The 23,355-nt window shown below is 32.7% G+C and overlaps 1 protein-coding gene and 1 long non-coding RNA gene across 3 annotated transcripts in view; one reads left to right on the top strand and one right to left on the bottom strand.

The window, feature by feature from the left end:
* The window catches only part of Calx (sodium/calcium exchanger 3), a 130,586-nt gene that overhangs the window by 59,882 nt on the left and 47,349 nt on the right, over positions 1–23,355 (bottom strand). The window contains exons 2-3 of the mRNA XM_065362071.1: positions 16,079–16,170; positions 4,402–4,538 (exon numbers count right to left, since the gene is read on the bottom strand). Coding sequence (XP_065218143.1) covers positions 4,402–4,538; positions 16,079–16,170 — 229 coding nt within the window. The remainder of the gene's footprint in view (positions 1–4,401; positions 4,539–16,078; positions 16,171–23,355) is intronic.
* Positions 4,535–23,355, top strand: part of LOC135844002 (uncharacterized) — a 60,955-nt gene continuing 42,134 nt past the window's right edge. For both annotated transcript variants that reach the window (XR_010558429.1, XR_010558428.1), the window contains exon 1: positions 4,535–4,611. This is a non-coding gene — a long non-coding RNA (uncharacterized LOC135844002). The remainder of the gene's footprint in view (positions 4,612–23,355) is intronic.

Here is a 23,355-nt window from a genome sequence, read left to right as displayed (position 1 = left end):
TACCGCTGAAAAAAATTTCAATAAAGATGGACAAAGCACGTTTTGGAACATTATTTTTTTTTAATTTTTTAGTGAATTGGCTATTTAGGTGAGTTTAACACCTCATTTTGGTAGGTTGATGATGTAGGAATGTGAGTTAATACTTCATCTACCAGGTACCACTGAAAACCCAACTTTGATAAAAATGGACAAAGCGAGTTTTGGAATATCACTCTTCAAATGTGAATTTTCAATGGAAGTAGGCATTGACCGGTCGTTTCTTCTTGACTTTTTTAGGAGGGAGATGGAGTTCGGGGTGTATTAAAAGAATTTGTGGAATGATATCTGAAAATTGTGATGATAATTTTGGATTTCCACCTAACCCCCCTCCCCTACCCTACTATTGGGAGATTGTGAGTTGAAATTTTAAAATCTAAATTAAAAATTGAAATAATGTAGGAAAATTATTTTTTTAATTTTTCAATTTTTCTTTTTTATAAGGAATAATCCTTTTAGATTCAGAATTTTCCAGGAGGTACCGAGGAAATATTTCGTTTTGATACGCTGAATGCTCGAAATTTTTGAAAAATTCACAATGAATTACATAAAAATCAGTCAAAATATGTTAGAATGCTATAAAATCATTTGACAGCATTAAAGTTAGGGAAATATATACCTAATCGAACGATAAAAAAGTATGGAGGGAGGAGGCAAAACTCCACCGAGGAGGTGCAAATGAAAAATGATTGCAATTTTCGAGCTCAGCGCAAAATTTTATACCATTTCGATGGGTCATGTCTATGTTTTAAAATCTATGTTCTAAAATAGTCCTGAAATGGGAGGGGAGGGGGTGAAGGTTGAATGAAAAATTTTGAAGCAAAAATATTATCAAATAACGAATATGAGATTCATTCTGATTGCGTACACATAAATCCTCACCATCAACGCGAAATATGCAAAATATGTTCAATATCATATGTAGTTGGATTCAGTTTGGGGGGCAAAACGCCATCATGCGGGGGTGGAAATGAAAAATGCCTGCGATTTTAGAGTTCAGCGCGAAATTTTATACCATTTTGATAGGTCGCATCGATATTATCGGATATATAATGCATTGTTGAATTCTGGTGGTGGGGGGTAGCTGACAAACCCATTAGTGCGCATAAAATCGCGTTGTGCAAGTATTTTTTCACCGTTTTTGCGTAGTTGGGCTTCAAATATCCTCGTTCAACACACGTCCAAGAATCCGTTGGTTCCAGGCCATACTCTGGTCATAAGAGCAATTTAATCGTCGAAATTGGCCAAAAATGCATAAAAATCGCATTCAAAGTGCCATAATATGCAGTTGTGCAGGGTGTCACGGAAAAAAATCACATATTTGGTATCGGGAGAAGTCCCCCAACACAACCCCGTCGAGTTTTTGTGGTTCCGACCATGTCCCCAAAATCACCTTTTTGAGGGTCCACCTCCCATTTGTGCAAGGGAAAAATTTCAAAATTGCGCTTTTCTGAATGGGGCACATAGTACCTTCATTTTGGCAGCGCGTTTTTTTGGTTCCCGAAAAAAAAATACAAAGTCAACTTCTAGAGCACTTTTTCGTGTATGGATTGTGGTCTATGAAAACACCTAAAAAAACGTTAAAATTATTCGAATCTCTACGAAAAATTAAGCTGTGAAATTTCAACCACTTTCAAAGAGGCAAAAAAGTTGACGAACCAATTCTAACAAAAAAAACTCACTGAATGAACTTTTTCTCTTTTTTTCAGGAAATTATTCTATGAAATCATGCATCAAAATTACAATTACTCAGCAATTACTCATCAGAATTTGTGAATAAGAGAAAATTGGTTTTGTTTCTCTGATTCAACACTTCTCATATTTTGTCAATTTTTCATGTTTGGATTATCAAAGAAAATACGTATTTGCGCATAAAAATTATTTTTCTCAAAGTGCAAATTTTTTTGCAATTTTTTTTTAATTTTCTTTTTTTAAGAGAGTTTGCATCACTTACTTGAGAAAATAAAACGATTTTAGATATAGTCTCAAGTGGTGCAAAACTACTAAAGATGTAAAAATTTTTTTTAAAAACTTTTTCTCTCACTTCCAATTTTTTTGAAAAAAAAAACATTTTTCTCTATCTCTACAGTGAATTTCAGAATTTAAAACCCTTGGTTTAAAGAATATGAAGATTTAAGTCAAAAACTCGAATATTTTTCTATCATTTGTTTATCTTAAACATTATCTCAAAACGTTTTTTGTATCCCCAACTTAAAAAAAAAAAAAAAAAATGAAAAAATGATTAAGTCTACATACCTACAGTTTACTTATGGCATTTTAAAGCACCATTGCCTCTTCAAAATCTCACCAGCCCAGAAAATTTGTCGTTGTACTACACGTAATAGGGTACTTAATCCATACCTATCTTGTAAGGTTAGGCATATTCAAATAAGTACATACATACCTACTTAAAGAGGTACCTCTACCTAGTACCTACGTCTACGTGTAAGTAACCCGCATGGATAAATTTTCCACACCGCTAAATTGTTCCAACGTTGATGATTGAAATTTGTAAATTTCATAATCTTCCTCAAGTCGTATAAAATATTAATCACTGTTTTTTCAATTTCCTCGCTTAATCATCCAACTTTAAGGTTCATCACGGCGAAGAAGAAAAAAAAATAATAAACATATGCCCACGCTAATTGTTATATACGTATACTCGTTAAGAGGATGATTAATTAATACGAAACATAATAGCTTATTCAGAGTATAATACAACTTCTGGCAGAGAATATGTAAAACACCCTTTTACAAAAACTCTTTTGTGTACAGTTTTCTACGTTAAATGAAGTTATACGTTGCTTGATAAAAAATTGATAAAGTTCATCTCGCTTTTATTTAGTTATACTGCATACAGTTAAAGAATAAAAAAAAAAAATCTCGTACTTATAATTTTAAAAGCGAAGAAATTTCATCGTTGGCTTGTTTATATCCCATCAACATCTGAAAATATACCTCGGCAACAGCGAAAATTTTCTCACTGCTATTTAAATTAATACCCAGGGTAATGAATATTTTTTACTTATAGTATAGAACGAGAGAAACATTCGCTGGCGTTAAGGTTAAGTTAGGTAGGTGTAACTTTCGCAGATATATTTATGAAACGCAGGGCGTTGTTTAAAAAATTTATCCACGAAGAAATGTAATATTTTGAGCGAAAAACTCGGAGACAAATAAATTACCCGAATTCTCGTATATATTTATATAAATAGTCCAAGGTTCAAGTAACAACTAACTATAAAATACAAAAGAACATTTTTCAATTAGACGAGTAACACTTATACTCGTATATACGAGCAGAAATTTAATTCAAATTCGTACGAACCACGTTTGGAGTTTTACGAGGGTATTTATGAAGAGGATATTTTATAAAATCACCCTTTTCTCTCTCTCTCGCAGATACGACGATAATTTATGCTTCATTAATCAACAGGCTCAGTGTACCTGAAACTTTTACAATTGCCATACGGTGTTTGGTATCATAGTAGCAGAAGTTTCCTAAACGTCGTGAATTTTATCAGTAACATTACACTGGAAGGCAAACTATACCTCGTGGAAAGGGGGATGAAACGTGTAACGAGGCAATATATAATGATAAGGGAATTTTTTTAAACCAAATCCTAATTTTAGGCTTCGTGACGAAGTCGCCTGTTTCAATTCTCGATATTTTAACACGAGTAAATTTTTACAGCTCGTGAGATGGAACGTCTTTTGCCTTACATTTTGAATATTTTACACAAACGAAACGAATTCGACGCAGATTTGGATTTCTTTTTATCGCCTCGAATGGTAAACTTTTGAACGGTATGTACTATCACGGTTCCGCGAATTTACAACTTTTTTTTTTTATTCCCAAAGTCACCCAGTCTGTGAGATTTTCATCTTAATCAAACGTGTTAAAATATTTCCATCGTTTGAATCAAAAGAATGGAAGCGTTTCCGCCGTTTGAATCGCAAGAATTGGAATTTTTTCCCTTCTTTGTTGAGCCTTGCACCCGAAAAAAAAATAGGTAAGCGTGTGAATTAAAGAGGCACGATTACGGTTGTTTTTTTATTTTTTTTTATTTTTTTTTACGCAACGAACAATTTGCATAATGGTGTAAAAACTTTCGTCGAGTTTGACGCGCGCCGACGAAATATTCTAACAGCTTTTATAGAATCCATTTGTAAAAAAGTTATATTTTTAATTTGAACACTACGCGTCAACTGTAATGATTATGAATGTCGGTCATTTATTTCACTTACACCGAAAATCTCGTTCTATATCGTCATATCGTACGTAGAAAAATATAGAGCCGAAAATTGCCACGTTTATTAGGTATTTTTCACGTGTGTATAATAATTTGACTTGTGATGACTTACCTTGAACTCGTCGCTTTCTTTGATGATTACTTCGATTCGTGTTATAGCTCCTAGTTTTGGTTTACCGTTCAAGGCGATTTTGTCTTCGTCGCTGATGTCGGGGTTGCTGTCGTTCATGTTATGGACTGAGGTGTCATCTGGAAATGAAAAATGGTCAAGAAGTCAAAATGGTGATGTCATGAGAAAGGCAGAGAATCGAAATTCTATTAGGTATGTGTATGTAATGTACATAGTAGGCGGGGGGGGGGGGATTGCGAGAAAAAATTTGAGCAGAGACCTTCATTTTGAGTTCGAAATTACTCAGAATTTTTTTTAGCTATGAAGGTGTCCCTGGAGGGGAAATACGGTACCTCAAAGAGGAGGCATTTGGTTTTTTCGCTTTAGCCTCTACCCAACCTGTTTTGTGAAAAATGGTCCAATCCCAAACGAATGTATTCGAGATTCTGTGTCGATCTATGCTATTTTCGTTAAAATCCAAAACCATTTTTAGGGTCGGTCGCTCAAGTATTTTGGATAAATTAATGTTTTGAAAATTTTTTCTTTCTCAATATTCTGCATTAATTATGTCAAAATATTGAAAAAAGATATCATTCCTGAAACTGGGGAAATATTTTGAAATGCAGTGGTACCAATTTTTTGATCATTATTGCCATTTTTAAATAATCGAGAAAAATAGCCAATTTTCGATTTTTTGAAGTTGATAATGATCAAAAAATTGGCATGGGATATGATCAGATGAGATACAACATGAAAATAATATGAACGTTTGGAGCAGGGGATTTTTCAAAAATCTTCACAATTCGTAAAAATGTCGGTAAAATGAGCACAATTTGTTGGAGCATATTTTTTTCGCATGTTCAATCAATAATTCAGCAAGGAATAAAGCAATTTTCGAAATGTTTTTAAAATGTTTCTCAATTTGAGGGATTTTTTTTACATTTCTATAGGAAGTATTTTGCTGCATTGAAATTTTTGTACTGTATTTGTCAATTTTTCATTTTCTCCGCTAAATTTGCAGAACTGACTTATCCACTTACATACTCATTCTTTTGATTTGTTTTTTTTTTAAATTTGCAAGAACCAAATTACGGTTTTTACCGAACATGTTTTGGAGTGGTAGAATTTTAAAGTCACACCGCTCCGCTCCCCAATTTTGAGTGGAAATAAACTGTACCTAGTAAAATTATTCAAAAATGATGTTGCGACATATCAAAGTAAGTCAAAATTCCACGAGTTCAATCACTTTTATTCCTACGAACCCATTTCTTGAGCATTTTTGAAGAATTTCAACCCCAGAATTGGATCACGATTTTTACAAATTTTGGAAGAGTAATTTGACCTAGTAGATAGATAGATAGCTTTTATTATTATTCGGTTCAGCGCAATTGCGCTATTCACAAATTTTACAAATAGGATACTTAAAAAAATAACTTAAGAAAGAAAAGAGTTAGGGCTAAAAAACCTAAAAGAAATTTTGAGGAAGTATTGGTTTGAGTCTTGAAGGGCAATTTTGCCTGATATCGAAGCAGCAGGCAAGGGTGTTATCAGATTATTTGTTCAGGTATTTTTCAGTTACAGTTTTCAGAAAGTCGTCAATCGTTTCAATTTTGAGTTCGCGTTGTATTTGAGTATTCCGGCAAAACCATGGAGCGTTAGTGGCGATTCGACAAAATTTATTTTGGAATATTTGAAGTTTTTTCTTGTTTGTTTTGGAGGTACCGTACCACACTGGAACCGCATATGTAAAAGTAGGATGAAGAATAGTCTTATAGATTAGTAATGCTGTTTGGATTTTCAAATGTGAACTTCTGTTGATCAGTGGGAAAAGTGTTTTGAGTTTGAAGTTGGTAGCTTTCATTTTCTGTGAGATGTGACTTGTGAAAGTGAGTCGTTTGTCAAGGAATACTCCAAGATATTTAATGGCTTCATCACTTCATTCTATTGTAGTGTTTTCAATACTAATGTTTCTGGTAGGGTTGCAGTGGTGTCTCAGCGTGAAGATTTTTGTAACTGTTTTGTTTGGATTGAGTTTAAGTTTCCAGGGTTTTAGCCAGAAGTTGGTGGTGTTGATACTTTGTTCGAGTTTGTTGATTGCACTGGAGAGATTATTACTTTGAGTGCATAAGCAGGTATCATCTGCAAATTGAAGAATTTCAGCATTTGATGAAGTTGTGATGTCGTTGCAGTAGATGTTGAAAAGTGTAGGGCTTAAAACAGCTCCTTGAGGTACGCCTCTGAAGATAGGTTTAGGGTCTGAAAGTGAATCGTTTATGCGAATCTGGAAGTAGCAGTCTGATAAGAACGATTTTATGATATCAAATAAGTAACAAGGTACTTGAGTATTCTCCAATTTTTGTAGCAGACCAGAATGCCATATATGTAGAGTCGTAAGCTTGTTTAATGTCGAGAAACGCTGTGGCAGTGTATTGTTTATTTTCAAAACCGTGGTGGATAATTTCGGTAAGACGATGGAGTTGGTGTGTTGTTGCTGTATGTTTTCGAAAGTCAAACTGAAACTGTGGCAATATTTCATGTCTGTTGGTGTGATCAGTAAATAGGTTAAAACTTTGCAAAAAAAATCAAATATTCCTATAAAAATTTTATTTGGACATTTTTAGAGGATTTTAAGCCCAAAATTGAGTTTTAGGATTTTTGAAAAATTTCATCACAACTAATCAAAATGGGTCAAAATTTTGCGAAAAAATCAAATATTTCTATAAAAACTTTATTTGATCATTTTTCAAAAATCTTAAGTCTGAAACTGAGTCATGATTTTTGGAATTTTTGAAAAAATGTCATGCGATTTATCAAAATACTTATACATATAAGTACTTACGTTAAAACTTCAGAAGAAAATCACATTTTTTTGAGTCTTTTTGTAGATACTGGCAAAGAACAGGCAAAATCTCTCTATCATGGTTAATTTTAGGCTCAAAATTTTTCAAAAGTGCTCAAAAAAGGTTTTAGAGCAATTTTTAATTTTCTGCGGAAATTTAGAACAATTGTAACAGGTTGCATGACACTTTTTTCGGAAATTTCCGAAATTATTATTCGAAATTCTTAAAAAATACTTGAAAACATGTTTGTAGAAAAATTTGATTATCTTGCAAAATTTTAACCCATTTCCCCAAGTTGCAGTGAACTTTTTCAAAAATTTTAAAAATCACTACCTACTCAATTTTGAGCTCAAAATTCATCAAAAATACTCAAATAACATTTTTGTGGAAAAATTTGATCATTTCGCAAAATTTTAACCTATTTTCACAAGTTGCAGTGAACTTTTTCAAAAATTCTAAAAATTATCACCCAATTTTGGGCTCAAAATTCTTCAAAAATGCTTAAAAAACATGTTTGTGGAAAAATTTGATCATCTTGCAAAATTTTGACCTAGGTATTTCCACAAGTTGCAGTGAACTTTTTCAAAAATTCTACAAATCATTACTCAATTTTGAGCTCAAAATTCTTCAAAAATACTCGAATAACATTTTTGTGGAAAAATTTGATCATCTCGCAAAATTTTAACCTATTTCCACAAGTTGCAGTAAAATTTTCAAAAATTCTAAAAATTATCACCCAATTTTGGGCTTAAAATTCTTCAAAAATACTCAAATAACATTTTTGTGGAAATATGTATTACATTTTTTTCGCGAAATTTTCACCCAATTTGATATGTTGAAGTACACTTTCAAAAATCCCAAAAATCATCACCCAATTTTGAGCTCAAAATTCTTCAAAAATGCTCAAAAAATAATTTCGTGGGAATATTTGAACTTTTCGTGGAATTTTAACTTACTTTGATACGTCACAAATGCCACTTTAGAATAATTCCGCAACAATTCATTTTCTGAGTAGGCACTCATCACAAAAAATGAAAAAAAAAATTTTCGATGCTTTACAACTTTTCTTTGGATATTCTTCAAACACCTGGGTAGTTCCAAAAATGATTGAAAAACTAAAATGTGGACCGTTTTGAAGTTTTGACCCATCATATCATGAGGAACACAAAGATACACACAGATTTTGGGGAAAGTTTGGGAATAGTGAAATACGTTCTACTTTACGAAGTTGATTATACGAGTAGGTATGTAGAAAACTATCTCCTTCCTGTGAATTTTTTTGGGGTTACTTTGCCTAATTTTTTACCTGGAAATGTACCTTCAAGTAAAGTAGGTAGACTGTTCAGGTAATTTATCATTTTGCATTTCACGGCAAACTGGTTAGGCAATTTTATTAACACGTAAGAATACAATTCATTTTTGGAAGGCAGTGAAATTGGCAAAATAAATGATCGTTGCGTTCCTACCTTTTTTCGAGATTAATAAGAAAAAGGAATGTAGGTACATGAAGAGGAGAGATCTTGATTTTCGTGTATTTTTTGGGGGGGGGGCGGCCGGCTGGAGGCTCATGAGCTACTCTACGGTTCCTCATGCTCTAGGATAAAATTAGCGAAATTGATGCCTGAGAGGTTTCTTCGTTGCGTCGTACGTTCAAATAAAATTTGAGCCCTTTATATAAAATTTTTCAAAAACTGAAAAATCTGGAAAATCCAAAAATTTGCCACAGACAATACAAAAGTTGATACACTTACACACCCACTTGACAATATGCGAGAAAATCAACCCTACCAAATACCTATATGTTCAAAACAACTGATGAAAAAAATATAATTTGCTCGAATATTGCATTCAAAGTAGCAACAGTTTCAATAAAAGTATAGCAAACATTATTCCAATTTACATTCTGTGTGTATATGTTTAAGGGGTTCTATTACCTTACCGAATAAATTACAAATATTATCCTTCGTCGAACGCGCCATTATAGGAAGTCGAAGCTTTGAAAATATTTTGCCAAGAGTGTTCCTATGTTCTCGAGGCACGAGTAAGTAAGTACTATTCATCTCGAGAGTGTTTTGATCCGAACAAGGCTCGTTTTTGTGAGTGCCTTTTATCGGCTTCTTTCTCAAACATAGAAGTGTATAATTACAGCGAGTTTCGTTTTTTTTCTCTCTCTCTTGTATTCTTATATAAAGAAGACGAAGAAGTAGCTTGTTGGCGAAGTATGGCTTGTTGTCTTATCTAGAATATCGACTTTATATAAGATCGTAAGTTTTGACGATGTTTCGCAGCGTAGTAGGTATTTGTTCTATTATTGTTTGACCAACTCCCCGAAATTTTCGAGATGTTTACAGTAGCAGAAATGTTTTATACCTATATACTTGTTTATATATGATCCGAAGAAGACTTGGGGTTTTGTATTTTCAGAAATATATTATATATTATAGGGACCCGTATAATCGAAATGTGTGGATATTAGAATTTATAATTTATTAAGATGTAGGACGCCTATTTTCTCTGCTCAAACCAACATCGATTTCCTTCAGTTAACTACCTACTTGTTTTTGATCTTATTCTATTCGACGAGTTGTTATGATAGTGTTGAAAGTATTCAAAGCCAAAGTAGGTACCTACCTATAAAAACAAATAAAAGATTTAGGTACTTTGGTAACACGTCATCTTCAACACAGCAGAATCTTTTTAGTCGCTGTTGACTTTTTTTTTCGATCTGTCTGCGATTCGGATAAAAATATTGTATAGATAAGTTTCAATACGAAACTCTTAAAGGCTCAAGTTCAGAATTATTTGTCGAAGAAATTTTTTTTCAAAAATGAATTCCAATCAATTTCAGATTCGATTCATGATAAAAAAGAATTGAAATAAAAGCAGAAAAAACCGAATAATTTTAAAACAGTTGGATAGAAATTTTTCGAATGAATGTTTTCAATTCACCTGACAAATCAACGAAGATGGTACGTTAGGTAAGGTAGGCAACGTGAAACGTTCCATTGTGCCAATTTCCATCACATCATCCGTTTATACGAAATTAAATTCAAAATTGATGGGTTTATCTCTTAAAAGTCTTTAATTAAAAGTAGATTTTCTTGTTGAACGTTGAAGACGATTTCGTTTTGGAAATGAACGCGACGTTGAAGCTGCGCAAGAAAGAAACCCATGTAACGAGAAAAATCCTAGAATACCAACCAACGTAGTGTTGAACGAAATTAAATTTAAATGTTGGCGAAACAGTGAAGAAAATTTTATCACGTTAGTTGATGCATATAATAAGATGCTCGTCTTATACACTCGCCTATCAATATATCACTCCATCTACTCGAGCTGCGTAACCCAAAATGTATCTAAGCTATTTGGAAAATTTCTAAAGGAATGTTTAATATCAACAATTTCCAACCAAAATCAATTTATTTTAAATTGGCCAAATTTCAAATACGAAAAGTTAGCCCATATTATATCGATAATCTCGCGAGAATCGCGAATCAATCATCGAGTAAAATTACACCGATGGTAAAAAAAATTCCATCCCATAACGACACCAGGGAAAAAGTTATCCGAATGGAGAAAGGATGTAATTAAAAGTACGGTAGTCTCGAAAAAAAAATGAGATGTCAAGTTTTTTTTATACGTGCATACGTATCGTTCATCATTTTCATTTCCTTTTTATGATAATCTGTCGCTTTATTTGCACAACCGTGTATTTTATTTATATTATCAAATGTTTGATTTACAAGCCCTGTATTTTATACGCTCCCAGAAAAACAGAGAGAAAGACAGAAATGTATTCAGCTTCGTAAACGCGTATACAGCGGCGATTTATTTCCTAAATCATGGAGCTCTTACGAGTGGCTGTGTTTTCGTTTTATTAGCTGTAGGCGTTGCCAGTGATGGTGAAAAATTAGCTAAAGCAAGCGAAACGTGCAGAAGAAAAAATCAAAATATTTAAAGTAATTGAGCTTAGAAAAAAAAATTCAGAGAGAGAGAGACTCACTCGGCTTTTAGTGCTTTCAAAAGTTAAATTCGGCGAAACTTTTAAATGGATTTATACTCCCTGCAGATATGAAAAGGTACAAGTAATTTTTGCAAATAGCACTGCTTGTGAAAATATGTAAGACTTATACGAGTTTTGTCTAATCCAATTGCGCAAACTTTCGTTGAATCGCAAATCGCTTAAAACATTCTGTTCCGGTGTTCGTTTTCTTCTCTTCAACCTTGTCCATTAAATTTTATCATTTTCTCGAGCAGAATACTCGGTAATTTTTCATCATAAACTTACATTTTTTGTGAGATGCAGCTGAACATGAGGGTCTAATCAACTATAAGAAACCCTTTCTCGCCGAATCGATTGTACAATTTTTCGAGCGAATTTGAAGCCTAGCTCTAACAGAAAGTTGATTTTAGATTTGTCTTGCTCATAACCTTATACCAACAATGTAATGAAATTTCAAAAGGGATTCTCGTTTGGAAAGTAAAATCGGCCTACCATAAAGTGAAATGACTTTGAACTCTGGTGGTTTTGTCGTGTAGGTGTTTTGCACAGCGTTATAATGCAACATCTTCAAGTTTCTCGATTCGTTTTCAAAATTATGGGCTGAATAATTTACTAGATATCCATCTGATTTAACATATCTTGTAAAGTTCATTCGGTAAATTCAATTTCAAAATTTGCTAGAAATTTGTTTTGAAAAATTCATCGAAAATTTTTACACATTTAACAAGTACCTACATCTACAGCTACTTACCTAATAACTAAACTGAGATTTTTATGTAAATGTTATAAATTTGTACACGAGTAAGGGTAATATACGAAAACATTCGCCTTACTTTGTATGTACATTCTTCGTGTAAACACGTTCACTTTTTTTCATTTTTTCGCTCATTTTTCTACACACATATATATACTTAGTTTACCTACAACCTAGCTACACTTTGAATAGACTGAGTCATAAAACCAAACTTTTTTTTATTCGTTAACACGGCGACGAAACACAAAAAGTATTTTTTTTTTCATCATAAAACGAGGGGAATTTTTCTCCATTTTGATACGTATTTCTTCGCGCATAAAGTTTTCAAAAGCGAGGCACGAAGATTTTTTTATGCATTGTATAGGAGGAAATTTTTCTCGATATTTTTAATAAATGAGGTGCGTTCCACGAAACGAACAGATTCCAAATGAAGATATGGTTGATTTCGATTCGTATACTCGTATAATGAAATCACACAATAGGCGGCAATATCGAATTTCAGTTTTTATTTAAATTACGAAAATTTTTTCGAATTTTCGAGCCGATAGGTAGAAGAAAAGAAGATTTTTTGAAAATTGCAGGGAATTTATTCGTTCGCCTACTCGAAGTGTATACTTACTAAGTATATTTGATTCTAAATTTTGAATTTTATCGCAAGAAGAATTTACTGAACAAATTTAGAAAAGAACACGTTTCTCATGTCAAGGTCTTTCATCTATGGAGAAAATTTCAACGAATAGAAAAATATGGTAGAATTTTTATGAAATTTGTCATTTTGCTTTCTGATGAAAAAGTTGAGAAAGTACGTATACGTACTTTCGTATACGACATACCTACGAGTATGTAATATGTATATACGACATATACGTATTTGAACATTGCGTGATATGTATAGGATAGGTGCATAGGTACCTATTACGTTGGAAACGTGTTAGAATCCTTGATATCGTGTTTAATATTGAGCTAAATTTTCATCTAGTAAACTTCTTTTTTCAAAAAGATTATTGAACACTGTAAAAAAATGGATGGTTGTACGTGCTGTGCTTGAAGGTTGATTTGACTTTTATACAGGGCGTCCAAGTGAAATAAGAATGATAAGAAAAACACAGGTACCTATACCTAACATAACCAAACCAACCCAGAAAAATAACTAATGAATTAAAAGAAATCGTAAAAAATTGATCAACTCTAATTTTTGAAAATAGAATGTTTGACATCTTTTTCAATACTTACGTATGTTAAAGTGAAAAAATTTTCAAAAAAATATGTGCAAAACTTTTAAATTTTAGTTTTAGTTTTAGTTGCACTTATTTTTCAATCAAATACATAAGATTTCGGAAATTGAAAATTAGGTATTGGGAAAATTGAACTACCTACTTCAAAGTCAGTTTTGCTCTTTCCAGTTTTAGGTTTCAGCTTTTGGTTTTAGTGTAGCCTTTTTCAGTTTCAGTCTCAATTTTCCATCACAAAATGAACAAGAAAAAAAAAGTCAAGTTTCGAAGTCTCCTCACTTTACAAATTACAGTTCGTAAATGTTTGTAAAATCATACTTGGGTAATTTTTAATAAAATTACCAGTTGCTTTTGGTGAATCACTGGGTAATTTTTGGTAAATTAATGGTAATTTTTTTTGATAAGTTACTGGTAATTTTGTTTTAGTAAATTACTGGTAATTTTTTTGGTAAATTACTGGTAATTTTTACGGTAAATTACTGGTAACTTTTGGTAAAGTACTGGAAAGTTTTGGGGAATTGCAATTAATTTTTGGGGAATTTGTTGTATTTTTTGGGGAATTAGTGGTAATTTTTGGTAAAGTACTGATAAGTTTTGGGGAATTGGTGTAATTTTATGGGGAATTACTGGTCAATTTTGGAAAGATTACAGCCTTTTAGGTCATTCTCGGTAATTTTTGGTAAATTACAGATAATTATTCTAGTAAATTACTGGAATTTTTTTGGTAAATTACAAATAATTATCTTGGTAAATGACTGGTATTTTTTTTGTTGTAAATTACAGATAATTATTTTGTCAGATTACTGGTAATTTTTGGTAAAGTACTGGTTTTAGGAGAATTTCGGCTAATTTTTGGGGAATTACTGGTGATTTTTGATAAATGACTGATGATTTTTGGTAAGATTACAGCCTTTTAGGTCATTTTCATTCCAGGTAATTTTTGGTAAAACTATTTGTAATTTTCAACTTTAACGAAGGTACTCATGGTTTAATCTTTATTCTTTAATAAAATGTAGTTTTTGGCAATTTTTGGTAAATTACTGGTATTTTTTTGGTAAATTACTGGTAATTTTGTTGGTAAATTATTGGTAATGTTGTTGGTAAATTACTGGTAATTTTGTTGGTAAATTACTGGTAATTTTGTTGGTAAATTACTGGTAATTTTGTTGGTAAATTACTGGCAATTTTGTTGGTAAATTACTGGCAATTTTGTTGGTAAATTACTGGTAATTTTGTTGGTAAATTACTGGTAATTTTGTTGGTTAATTACTGGTAATTTTTTTTTGTAAATTACTGGTAACTTTTTGGTAAATTACTGGTAATTTTTTTTGTAAATTATTGGTAACTTCTTGGTAAATTACTGGTAATTTTTTTTTGGTAAATTTCTGCCTTCTGGTAATTTTTAGAGGAAATGCTGTTATTTTTCGGTAAATTAGTGGTAATTTTTTTTGGTGAATCACTGGTAATTTTTTTTGATACATTACTGGTAATTTTTGGGGATTATACTGTTACTTTTTGGAGAATTACTGGTAATTTTTGGTAAGATTAATAAGTACTGGTCAGTGTAGTGTTTATATGAGAAAAAACGAGGAAAAAATTTATGAATTCTTGATTTTAAATATTTGAGGGAAAATTGAGTCAATTTCTAATATTTCAAGCTCATAATCTTATGGTAACTTTACAATAGTTTGTCCTATATTCTCAAGAATTTTCTGAAAAATTGAGCAATTTCTCACCCTAAGACGTTTGTGTAATATGTACACTAGTGCCGGATTAAGCTATCTAGCCACTGTAGGCACATTTATACAGTACGCTGCCTTTTCATGTTTTTCTAGTACTATGAATATGAACCAACCCTCTCCTTCTCTGCATTTTACAATTATAAGCAAAATGTGTCACAGTGGCTTTAAAATTTCTGTCGGTAGCAATTTCTCAAGAGTAATTTCAGGTTTGGCACTGAAATAAAAAATAAAAAATTCGCACTTTTTTTGTTTTTTCATGTTCTTTTTTTTTCAGTTTTTGATCTTTGAATATTTAATTCAAAAATATGTAGAAGAGAACATTTTATTAGCGGAACGAAGTGAGGGCGAGAAAATGAACGACAGCTCGTTAATAATTCATGTGCCAAGTTTATAGCACGTTTACAATTTTTGTGAAGTTTGATCAAAATTGAGATCCCATTGCTCTACCTGTATCTAAGGAGTGATGTTGACTGTTGATTTGTAGAATAATTTGAAAATCATATCTAATCAATATCAAAACTTTTAAAATTTTGGAGATGGGAAAAACATGAAAATGACTTTTTTTTTGGTAAGAAATGAAGTTGGTAGGCAAACGAGGAAATTTTCATGTACTTGAAGGTATATCTTCATCTCCACATTACCGGCAAGAAATCTCCCTCCTGCTTTCACTCATCCTTTTCTGTTCATCATAAAATAAGATCAGAGGCTCGAAAATTTCTGAAATGATTTGCTTAAAATGGTAATTTCTGATTGAATTCCTTTTGGGGGGAGGGGGGTCATTTTCCACATTTGACCCGAAAAAATTGAGAAAGACCATTTCAAAATTTCATTCAAAACGAGAATCTATGGCCTTTTTGTGACCAGAAATGGAAAACAAACTGGACATACCAATTTTGGGACGCCCTTGTCTGTACAAAATATTATTAATTAGTTAGGGTACTATTTCTGAATAACTTGATGATCAAGGTATTAATTTTTTCAACATTTTCATATTTGAAAACATCTTGTGGCACAGTTGACTCAATTTATTCGATCTCTTTTCATTTTAATTCCCAAGTAAACGCGTAGCTAATTATCTTTAAGAAAGAAAAAAAAAAGCAAAGATTTACCTTTAACTTCTTGCGGCTGCTCTAGTTGTACAAAAAACGATACATTTTTCTCGTAACAGTTCTCTTCGACAATTCCAATTTCGATCTCTTTTCTGTAAATACGAAAATTAATTAGAATTAACCGGCGAGTAAAGCTTATTGCAGGGGCGAGGTATTCAATTATCGTATATATATTTACAACAGCGCCAATTTAGCCCGACCGAATTAATTAATTCAACCGGGTGATATTCAAATACGAGTAAATAGGTTTTACCGCCACAGCTCATGCACGCGTAATATACGTACATAGGTATACGAATGTTGAAAAAATATACATGCCTATGTTATATTACCTACATCATTTACAACACATAGCAGAGAAAATTTATATAGCCGAGATAAAGTTACACATGGAAAGCGATACCGTTAGTGAAGTTTTCCATGTCACAAGAACTTGGATAAATTTATTTTTTGGCTTAAATAACAATTTATATGGAAGCGTGCGCGAGACATTCCAGCAGTTTCTCATTTTACTAAAGAAACTCTCTTTTTGCAACTCGAGGAAAAAAAATAGAAAAACTTACGCCGTATTTTGCTCGAATAATTAAAGAAAAAAATTACAAAGATTCGTCGAACGAAGCCCATCTTTTGAAAAAAATGAGTTAATTAGTTAGTCTAGTTAACATTATAGTTGCATGGTGAAGAAATCGACAAAATAGTCAACTTTCTGAAATGTTATTTTGTTCAATGCTCACGTTCCTACGTTCGATTTCACCTTCTATGTAATTTCAGTTTAGCCTGCTTTACGAAGTGTAAGTTCGTATAGTATACCTACTACCCAGTTGACCAAGTGCTAGCGGATTGCTAGCATTTTACTGACGTTTTGGGAAAGTGCTAGCATTTTTCTAGCTTTTTGTAGCTAGCATTAAATCTTTCGCAAAAAGCTAGCAATTTGCTAGCACTTTTTTTCTGGCAAATTATGTTCTAGCAATTCTTTAGCAATTCTCTCGCTTTTTTCAGCTAGCATTTGTATCACACTAATTGTGCTTGCTTAATGCTAGCGTTTTACTAACGGATAATTGCTTGCTTTTCTACACTAGCAATACGCTTGCATTTATCTGCTTACATTTATCTAGCAATCTAATGCTAGCAAAATGCGAGCAGATCTCTAGTCTCTCTCGTCTAGCTTTTACTTTGCATTCTAGCAATAGAAAAACGCTAGCTGATTGCCCTCACTTTTCAGCCAGCTTTCTGTATGGAATTAGATTCTTTCCTAGCATGTTTTTCACTGGCATTTCCTTCATAGCCTACTCATGCAAGTACAGAAAAACTTCAGTGAATCTCTTTCACCCATTTTTCAGAAAAATACTTCCATATCTTCATTTTTTAAATGGAATTTTTAAATATTTTTAACAGATACCTAAATACGTAATTTTTCGTTTCTCAATGATTTTTTTATTTTCATTTTTAAAAAAATTTCAAATTTGTTAATGCTTTTCATTTTAACAGGTAGGTATTTTTCCTTTCCATTTTGGCTACTTTTCAACTTTGAACAATAATTTTGAAGATTATTTTCATTTTTAAAAAAATTTCAAATTTGTTAATGCTTTTCATTTTAACAGGTAGGTATTTTTCCTTTCCATTTTGGCTACTTTTCAACTTTGAACAATAATTTTGAAGAATATTCCATTATTGAAAAATCATTCTTGTAATTATTTCATTTTTTATAATGTATAATTTGTTCATTAAAAATGTTGTTCAAATGTTTTTGAAATTTCTTATTTTTAGTTTGTTTGATATTTCATTTTAAAATTTTAAATTTTGGCAATTTTTTAATTTTAAAAAAAAAACTTTATTTTTCAATAAAGAGACTTCTAACCCAAGCGCTAGCTTAATGCTAGCAAATTGCTAGCGTTGTTCTCTCTCATGGTATACTTTGCTACTCTTAGATAAAGTATGTAGTCAATCTGAATATAAGCTCAAGGTAGTATTTTGTATGATAGTAAGAAGAGTGCTACCACTCTACTTACTCTGGCACACCTCACTAGCGCTATGCTAGCGGTGAGCTAGCGTAGGAGGTCAGTTGCCTATTTTTGGATATTGGAGAACTACCTTGACCTGATTGAAAACACCTCCTAGTATTTTTAAAAGTTAATTAGTAAAAATAATTTTCCTGATAATCAAACTTTTCCTGCGCTAGCAAAATGCTAGCCTCATGCTAGCAAATTTTACGCTAGCACGAATGGTGCCGGAATTTGAGACACTTTTTTTAAAAATGCTAGCAAATCAGTCGCGATTTAGTCGCATTTACGTAGTAGAATTACAAGCAAAGTGTTCACAAAATGCTAGCTTTTCGCTAGCTTTATGCTAGCTATACCCTAGCTGTTTGTGCTCAATTCTGCTACGCTAATGCGACCTAATCACTACTGATTTGCTAGCATTTTTAAAAAAAGTGTCTCAAATTCCGGCACCATTCGTGCTAGCGTAAAATTTGCTAGCATTTGGTCAACTGGGCATACCTTAGAAAGGATTTATTTTATGTGGAAAAAAATTTCATCGTCGTGGATCTCAATTTTGCCTTGCCACCGAAGTGCGACTCGTATTGCTAAATCAGGCGTTATTTGACGCCTGAGAAAATTAAATTCGTAGTTACAACTACGCACGTTTTTCATCTTGGGCTCGAAAAACAGATTTAATTTATAATTGAAAAACACTTCGTGTAGCACTAAAATTTTATAGTCACGTATTTGATCATAATTAAAAACCTGCATATAGACCTACAAAGCACAGACAGACCAACGTATATCTACCTACAAAAGAAACCGCAGATCCGTAAAAGTGTGTTCGCGATATGATCTCTATACGCAAATCACAGCGGTGGGTAAAATTCTAATTTCTCTCTCAAATGTTTTTCAGCCTGTAAAGAGTACCACAGCTTTACACGAAGCCAAATGTAATTTATATTTTCGAGCTTTATTATTTAGGGCAATACTTCAACCCTACTTCATCATCGCAGGGAAAAAAATGAAAATCATAACTCGACGTTTTAGCTAAACGTAAGTAGGTAGCGGGGTAATACCGTGGAAATTCTAGCAAGTAGATTTCATTTTATACGAGAGTATTTGCATATTTAGTTATATATCGGGAACAAGGAAAATTATGCTTATCACGAGGAAAATTAACGAAGATGATGAGATTTTGATCGATACACTTTGAGTAGGTATAACTTACCACAGTACCATAGGTAAAATAATGTCAGCTAATTAATGGAAGAAAATTCAATTCTATAGGTACATTAAAAATAAATAATGCTGAAAGTAATTTTTTACATTATAATTATGGTACCGAACTGAGCAACCATAAATTCGCAATTAATTGGGGATGCCAAATTGCAAAAGTACCAATTAAACAGTTTAAAGCTACAAATGTCACTCACAAAACATGATTTTTCACGATTATTTTTATATTTTTTTCCTTGTAAAAATGAAATAAATGAATAAGACAAACGAGAAAAAACGATTTTCACTCATCATTTTTACACATATCAGTCTTTTGGTTCTTCTTTAGGCATTTTTGGTCCAGAATAACAAATATGGTCCCCTCATGATTTAAAAAAAACTGCAAGTGCTAAAGTCATGCTGGGTACCAAAAATTATACCAGTAGAATTTTTAGTAGCTGAAAATTATTGAATCTGATCAGATTGGAACATTCCATGGATTCTACTGGGTCTGACCAGATTTAATCAGATAGGTATGTTCAGATCAAAGTTTTAAGCAGGTTATATGTAAACCTGTTGGGACATAATCAGATGCTGTGTGCGGTTGGGGGGGGGGGGTGGAGACACCTGATTGATCTTGAAGTAGGTAGGTTGTGGTTAGCACCCCAAAGTGCTATTTCATAGCTCATATTTGAATGAAATATGCCATCATGATATATATATATTACACGTACCTAGTACCTTGTGGTGGCCGGGTCTTTTATGGTAATTGTGGTGCCCGCGTACATAGAGGATCACATATAATATGTATGATAAAGGTGTTTCGGAGCAGTTTAGTTTTTTTGGTATTTTTAGTCATAGTGGTGCCCGTTATATAAACTTGGTACTTGCGGTGCCTGCCTCAAAAATTTTTTTTCACCTTAGAGTGCATTTCATGAGATTCTACATCGTTTTATATAGAAAGACCTTGTGGTGCCCGATTTGGGCACCTCAAGACCAAAACCGGGCACCACAATGACTACGTATACTTAAAACGGGCACCACAATGACTACGTATACTTAAAACGGGCACCACAATGACTAAGTTTAAATCTATATATAGGCATCGCGGCAGGCTTATGAGCCAATTTTTCAAAATTTCAAAATTTTTAAAATCATTTTCAATTTCTGTTCTAATTAACTAATTGAAATTCTAATTGCACAGTCATTGAAATATATAATTTATCTGTATCAAGAAACAGAATAAAAAATTTTTGGAGAAAATTTTTTCAAAAAAATTTTAAAATTTTTTGAACTATATTGAATTTTGTGAAAATTGCTTGGTTGTCAAAAAGTCTGAACCACATCAAAATTTTTGGTATCAACAGTATTCCCATAGAGCAATAAAATGCAGAAAAATCATTAGTCAAATTTATCATCGTGCATACCCAATTTCAACAGGGCTTTGGGTATGCCGACCAGTACTTCCTATTCTATAGGCCTCATGTTAGTACTACATCTAGCGAACATCTCTGAGAAACATTTGGTGCGCGCAGCTAACTTTGACAAAACTAGTTTGAAACAGGTGGCTCACTTGTTATGTAACTTTAGCCTTTACAAAGTGAGCCAGGCTGGTAAACCTACTGGTTCACTTCTTATGCAAGATTAACCCATACATGGGTTCATAAGTGTGCTGTCGTGAACATATATATATATATATGTACATACCTAGAAAGAACGACAAAAATTAAACAATTTTCAATAGAAGTTTTCAACAGAATGAACAACAAATGAGGTGATGTCCACAATACATAAGTGAACAGACGACAAATTATGCAATATCCATGATGTAAATCTATAGAAATTGAAGTCAAAATGAAGTCATTTATTGTCCAGGGATTATTTTTTAAGATTTTTTGGAGCTACACAACCAGCATAATTTTCAATACCTATCAACATTTTTCCAACACCAATTCTTCCAAATTGCCCGCCTATTTGGTACTACACAAAATGTGCGGAGGTACACATTAAAATAATCCCTGCATTGTCGGTAGCAGTTAATTTGACTGTTATATCAAAAAACTACTTTCTGAGAATTTTGATGAAAAATCATTAGGTAACAATCAAAAATTGACACTCTGACAATTTTAGGAAAAACAGGATTTTTTGAGCAATCTTGGCAAGAACAGGACTGTTAAACAAATAAGGCAAAATTGGTCCCTTTTGATAATTTTACCAAAATGAACACTTTTCGACTATTTTGACAAAAATGAAAATTTTTAAACAATTGTTCCAAAAAATGGACAAGTTTTTGACTATTTTTCCAACAATTGACGCTTTTTGACATCCCTCCCCCCATTGACACTTAGGTATTGCAATTTTTCAAAAATTGGCATTTTTTTGACTGGAGCAAATAGGGGGGGGGGGGGGGGAAACTGACCCTTATAAGAAAATTTGAAAATTTTGGAATAAAGAGGGGACTTTTTCAACGCAGAAATCAATCCTTCCGGATGTTTGAGGTGAGGAGAAGAGGGTGCAAAAAATTATGGACTCACACATTTTCAAGAATTACTGTGTTCCAGTGTTGTCAGTTTGAAGAAGTACTGTATGTTTAAAACGTTTGAAACAGTGTTTCAAAAATTGAGAAAAAAACAGACAGTGTTTAAAACTAAACTCGGTTTAAAACTTTTTTTTTTGTTTTAAGTAAACATGTTTTTTTTTCTACTTCAGTTTCCTAAAAATGTAATGGGAGGAATTGCAGTGTTTTCTGTCACTCTTGTGAGAGAAAATTGTTCTGTATTCAGCTGCATCTCATTTTAGTTACATAAATACACAATCTGGCGGATTAGTTACATAAAAGCGCCATCTGGTGAATGAGTTCTCTCAAGACCAACGAGTTGCAAGAGCAACGAGCCAAATGCCAGTCATCGTACGACTCCCTATGAGTGCATAGGTTTCCATGTTCTGGAAGACAGGTAGGCAGGAGCCTACTCTATCATTTACATAAAACATGATTGATTCCAAGATCTGTTTGAGTAAACGAGCCTTAAATCTGTCAAGTATTCCGTTAATATGAACTGGAATCATGAATGTTCCTGTCAAGGATTCAACGATCAGGTGATCTATTTCTGTAATACAACAGTTTGGATTCCAAGGATGTTTCTTTATGATGTACTCGGGTCCAGCAGCAATGGTGCATAAGATTTCAGTCCATATTTCAAATCTCAATTCATTGAGTATCGCATACGGACCTTCTCTCATTTGTTTGTTGATCCTTCCAGAGGTCAGAGGTGATGTGCTTATGCACGCCTTTACAGCACTCTGTGTTATCCCTTTTGTAATACTTATTCAACTGGTTTTGTATAAATCAGAGTAGATTATTCATAATCATAAATGATATTCAACGAATAAACAATGAATTAATGAATAATTGAAGGAATTTTATTTACTAAGGTACCTACATGTTCTATGTTCTGTAAGTGTTTGTCCCACCCTATTGACAACATTATGCTTAAAAGCATGTGTGACAATGCGTGATTTTGGACTGGTGTAAAAGCGTGCATTATCGCATTAAAAATGTGCATTTTCGCATGCTAAACAGAAGCAATCTAGCAACCAAGTATTTTCTAAAATGCAACTAGTGAGTAAAAATTTTTCCACTAGTGAGTAAAAATTTTTCCAAGTCCAAAAATTGATAACATTTATGCGAAAATAACCTCTAGTCTGATAAGCTGCGAGGTGGCCGAGTGAGTGAAGTGGCTGCACAACGCAGTAACCAGGGATCAATCCCTGAACACGGCAGAAATTTTTCAATTTTTTTCATTTTTTTGAAAAAATGATCTATTGGAATGTTTTAAAATTCACAATTAATCGGCAGATAGTATTGCCTGTGAGTTATGACTTATGAGCAATTTTTCTGCAAAAATTTCCGCACTTTTTGTACATACCTACATACTTTTAGTTTACTTTTAAGCATGCTATTCACTGGCTGATATAGCATGCAATTTTTTGAAAAAATCCAAATTCACGCATACATGTCATATGCAAAAAACATTCATTTCAGCATGTTGTATGCACAATTTTTGTCAATAGGGTTGGGAC

The sequence above is a fragment of the Planococcus citri genome, chromosome 4, assembly GCF_950023065.1.
Source record: "Planococcus citri chromosome 4, ihPlaCitr1.1, whole genome shotgun sequence".
Lineage (NCBI taxonomy): Eukaryota > Metazoa > Arthropoda > Insecta > Hemiptera > Pseudococcidae > Planococcus > Planococcus citri.
Note: the sequence above shows the minus strand (reverse complement) of the source record. Positions and strands in the feature narration are given on the sequence as shown.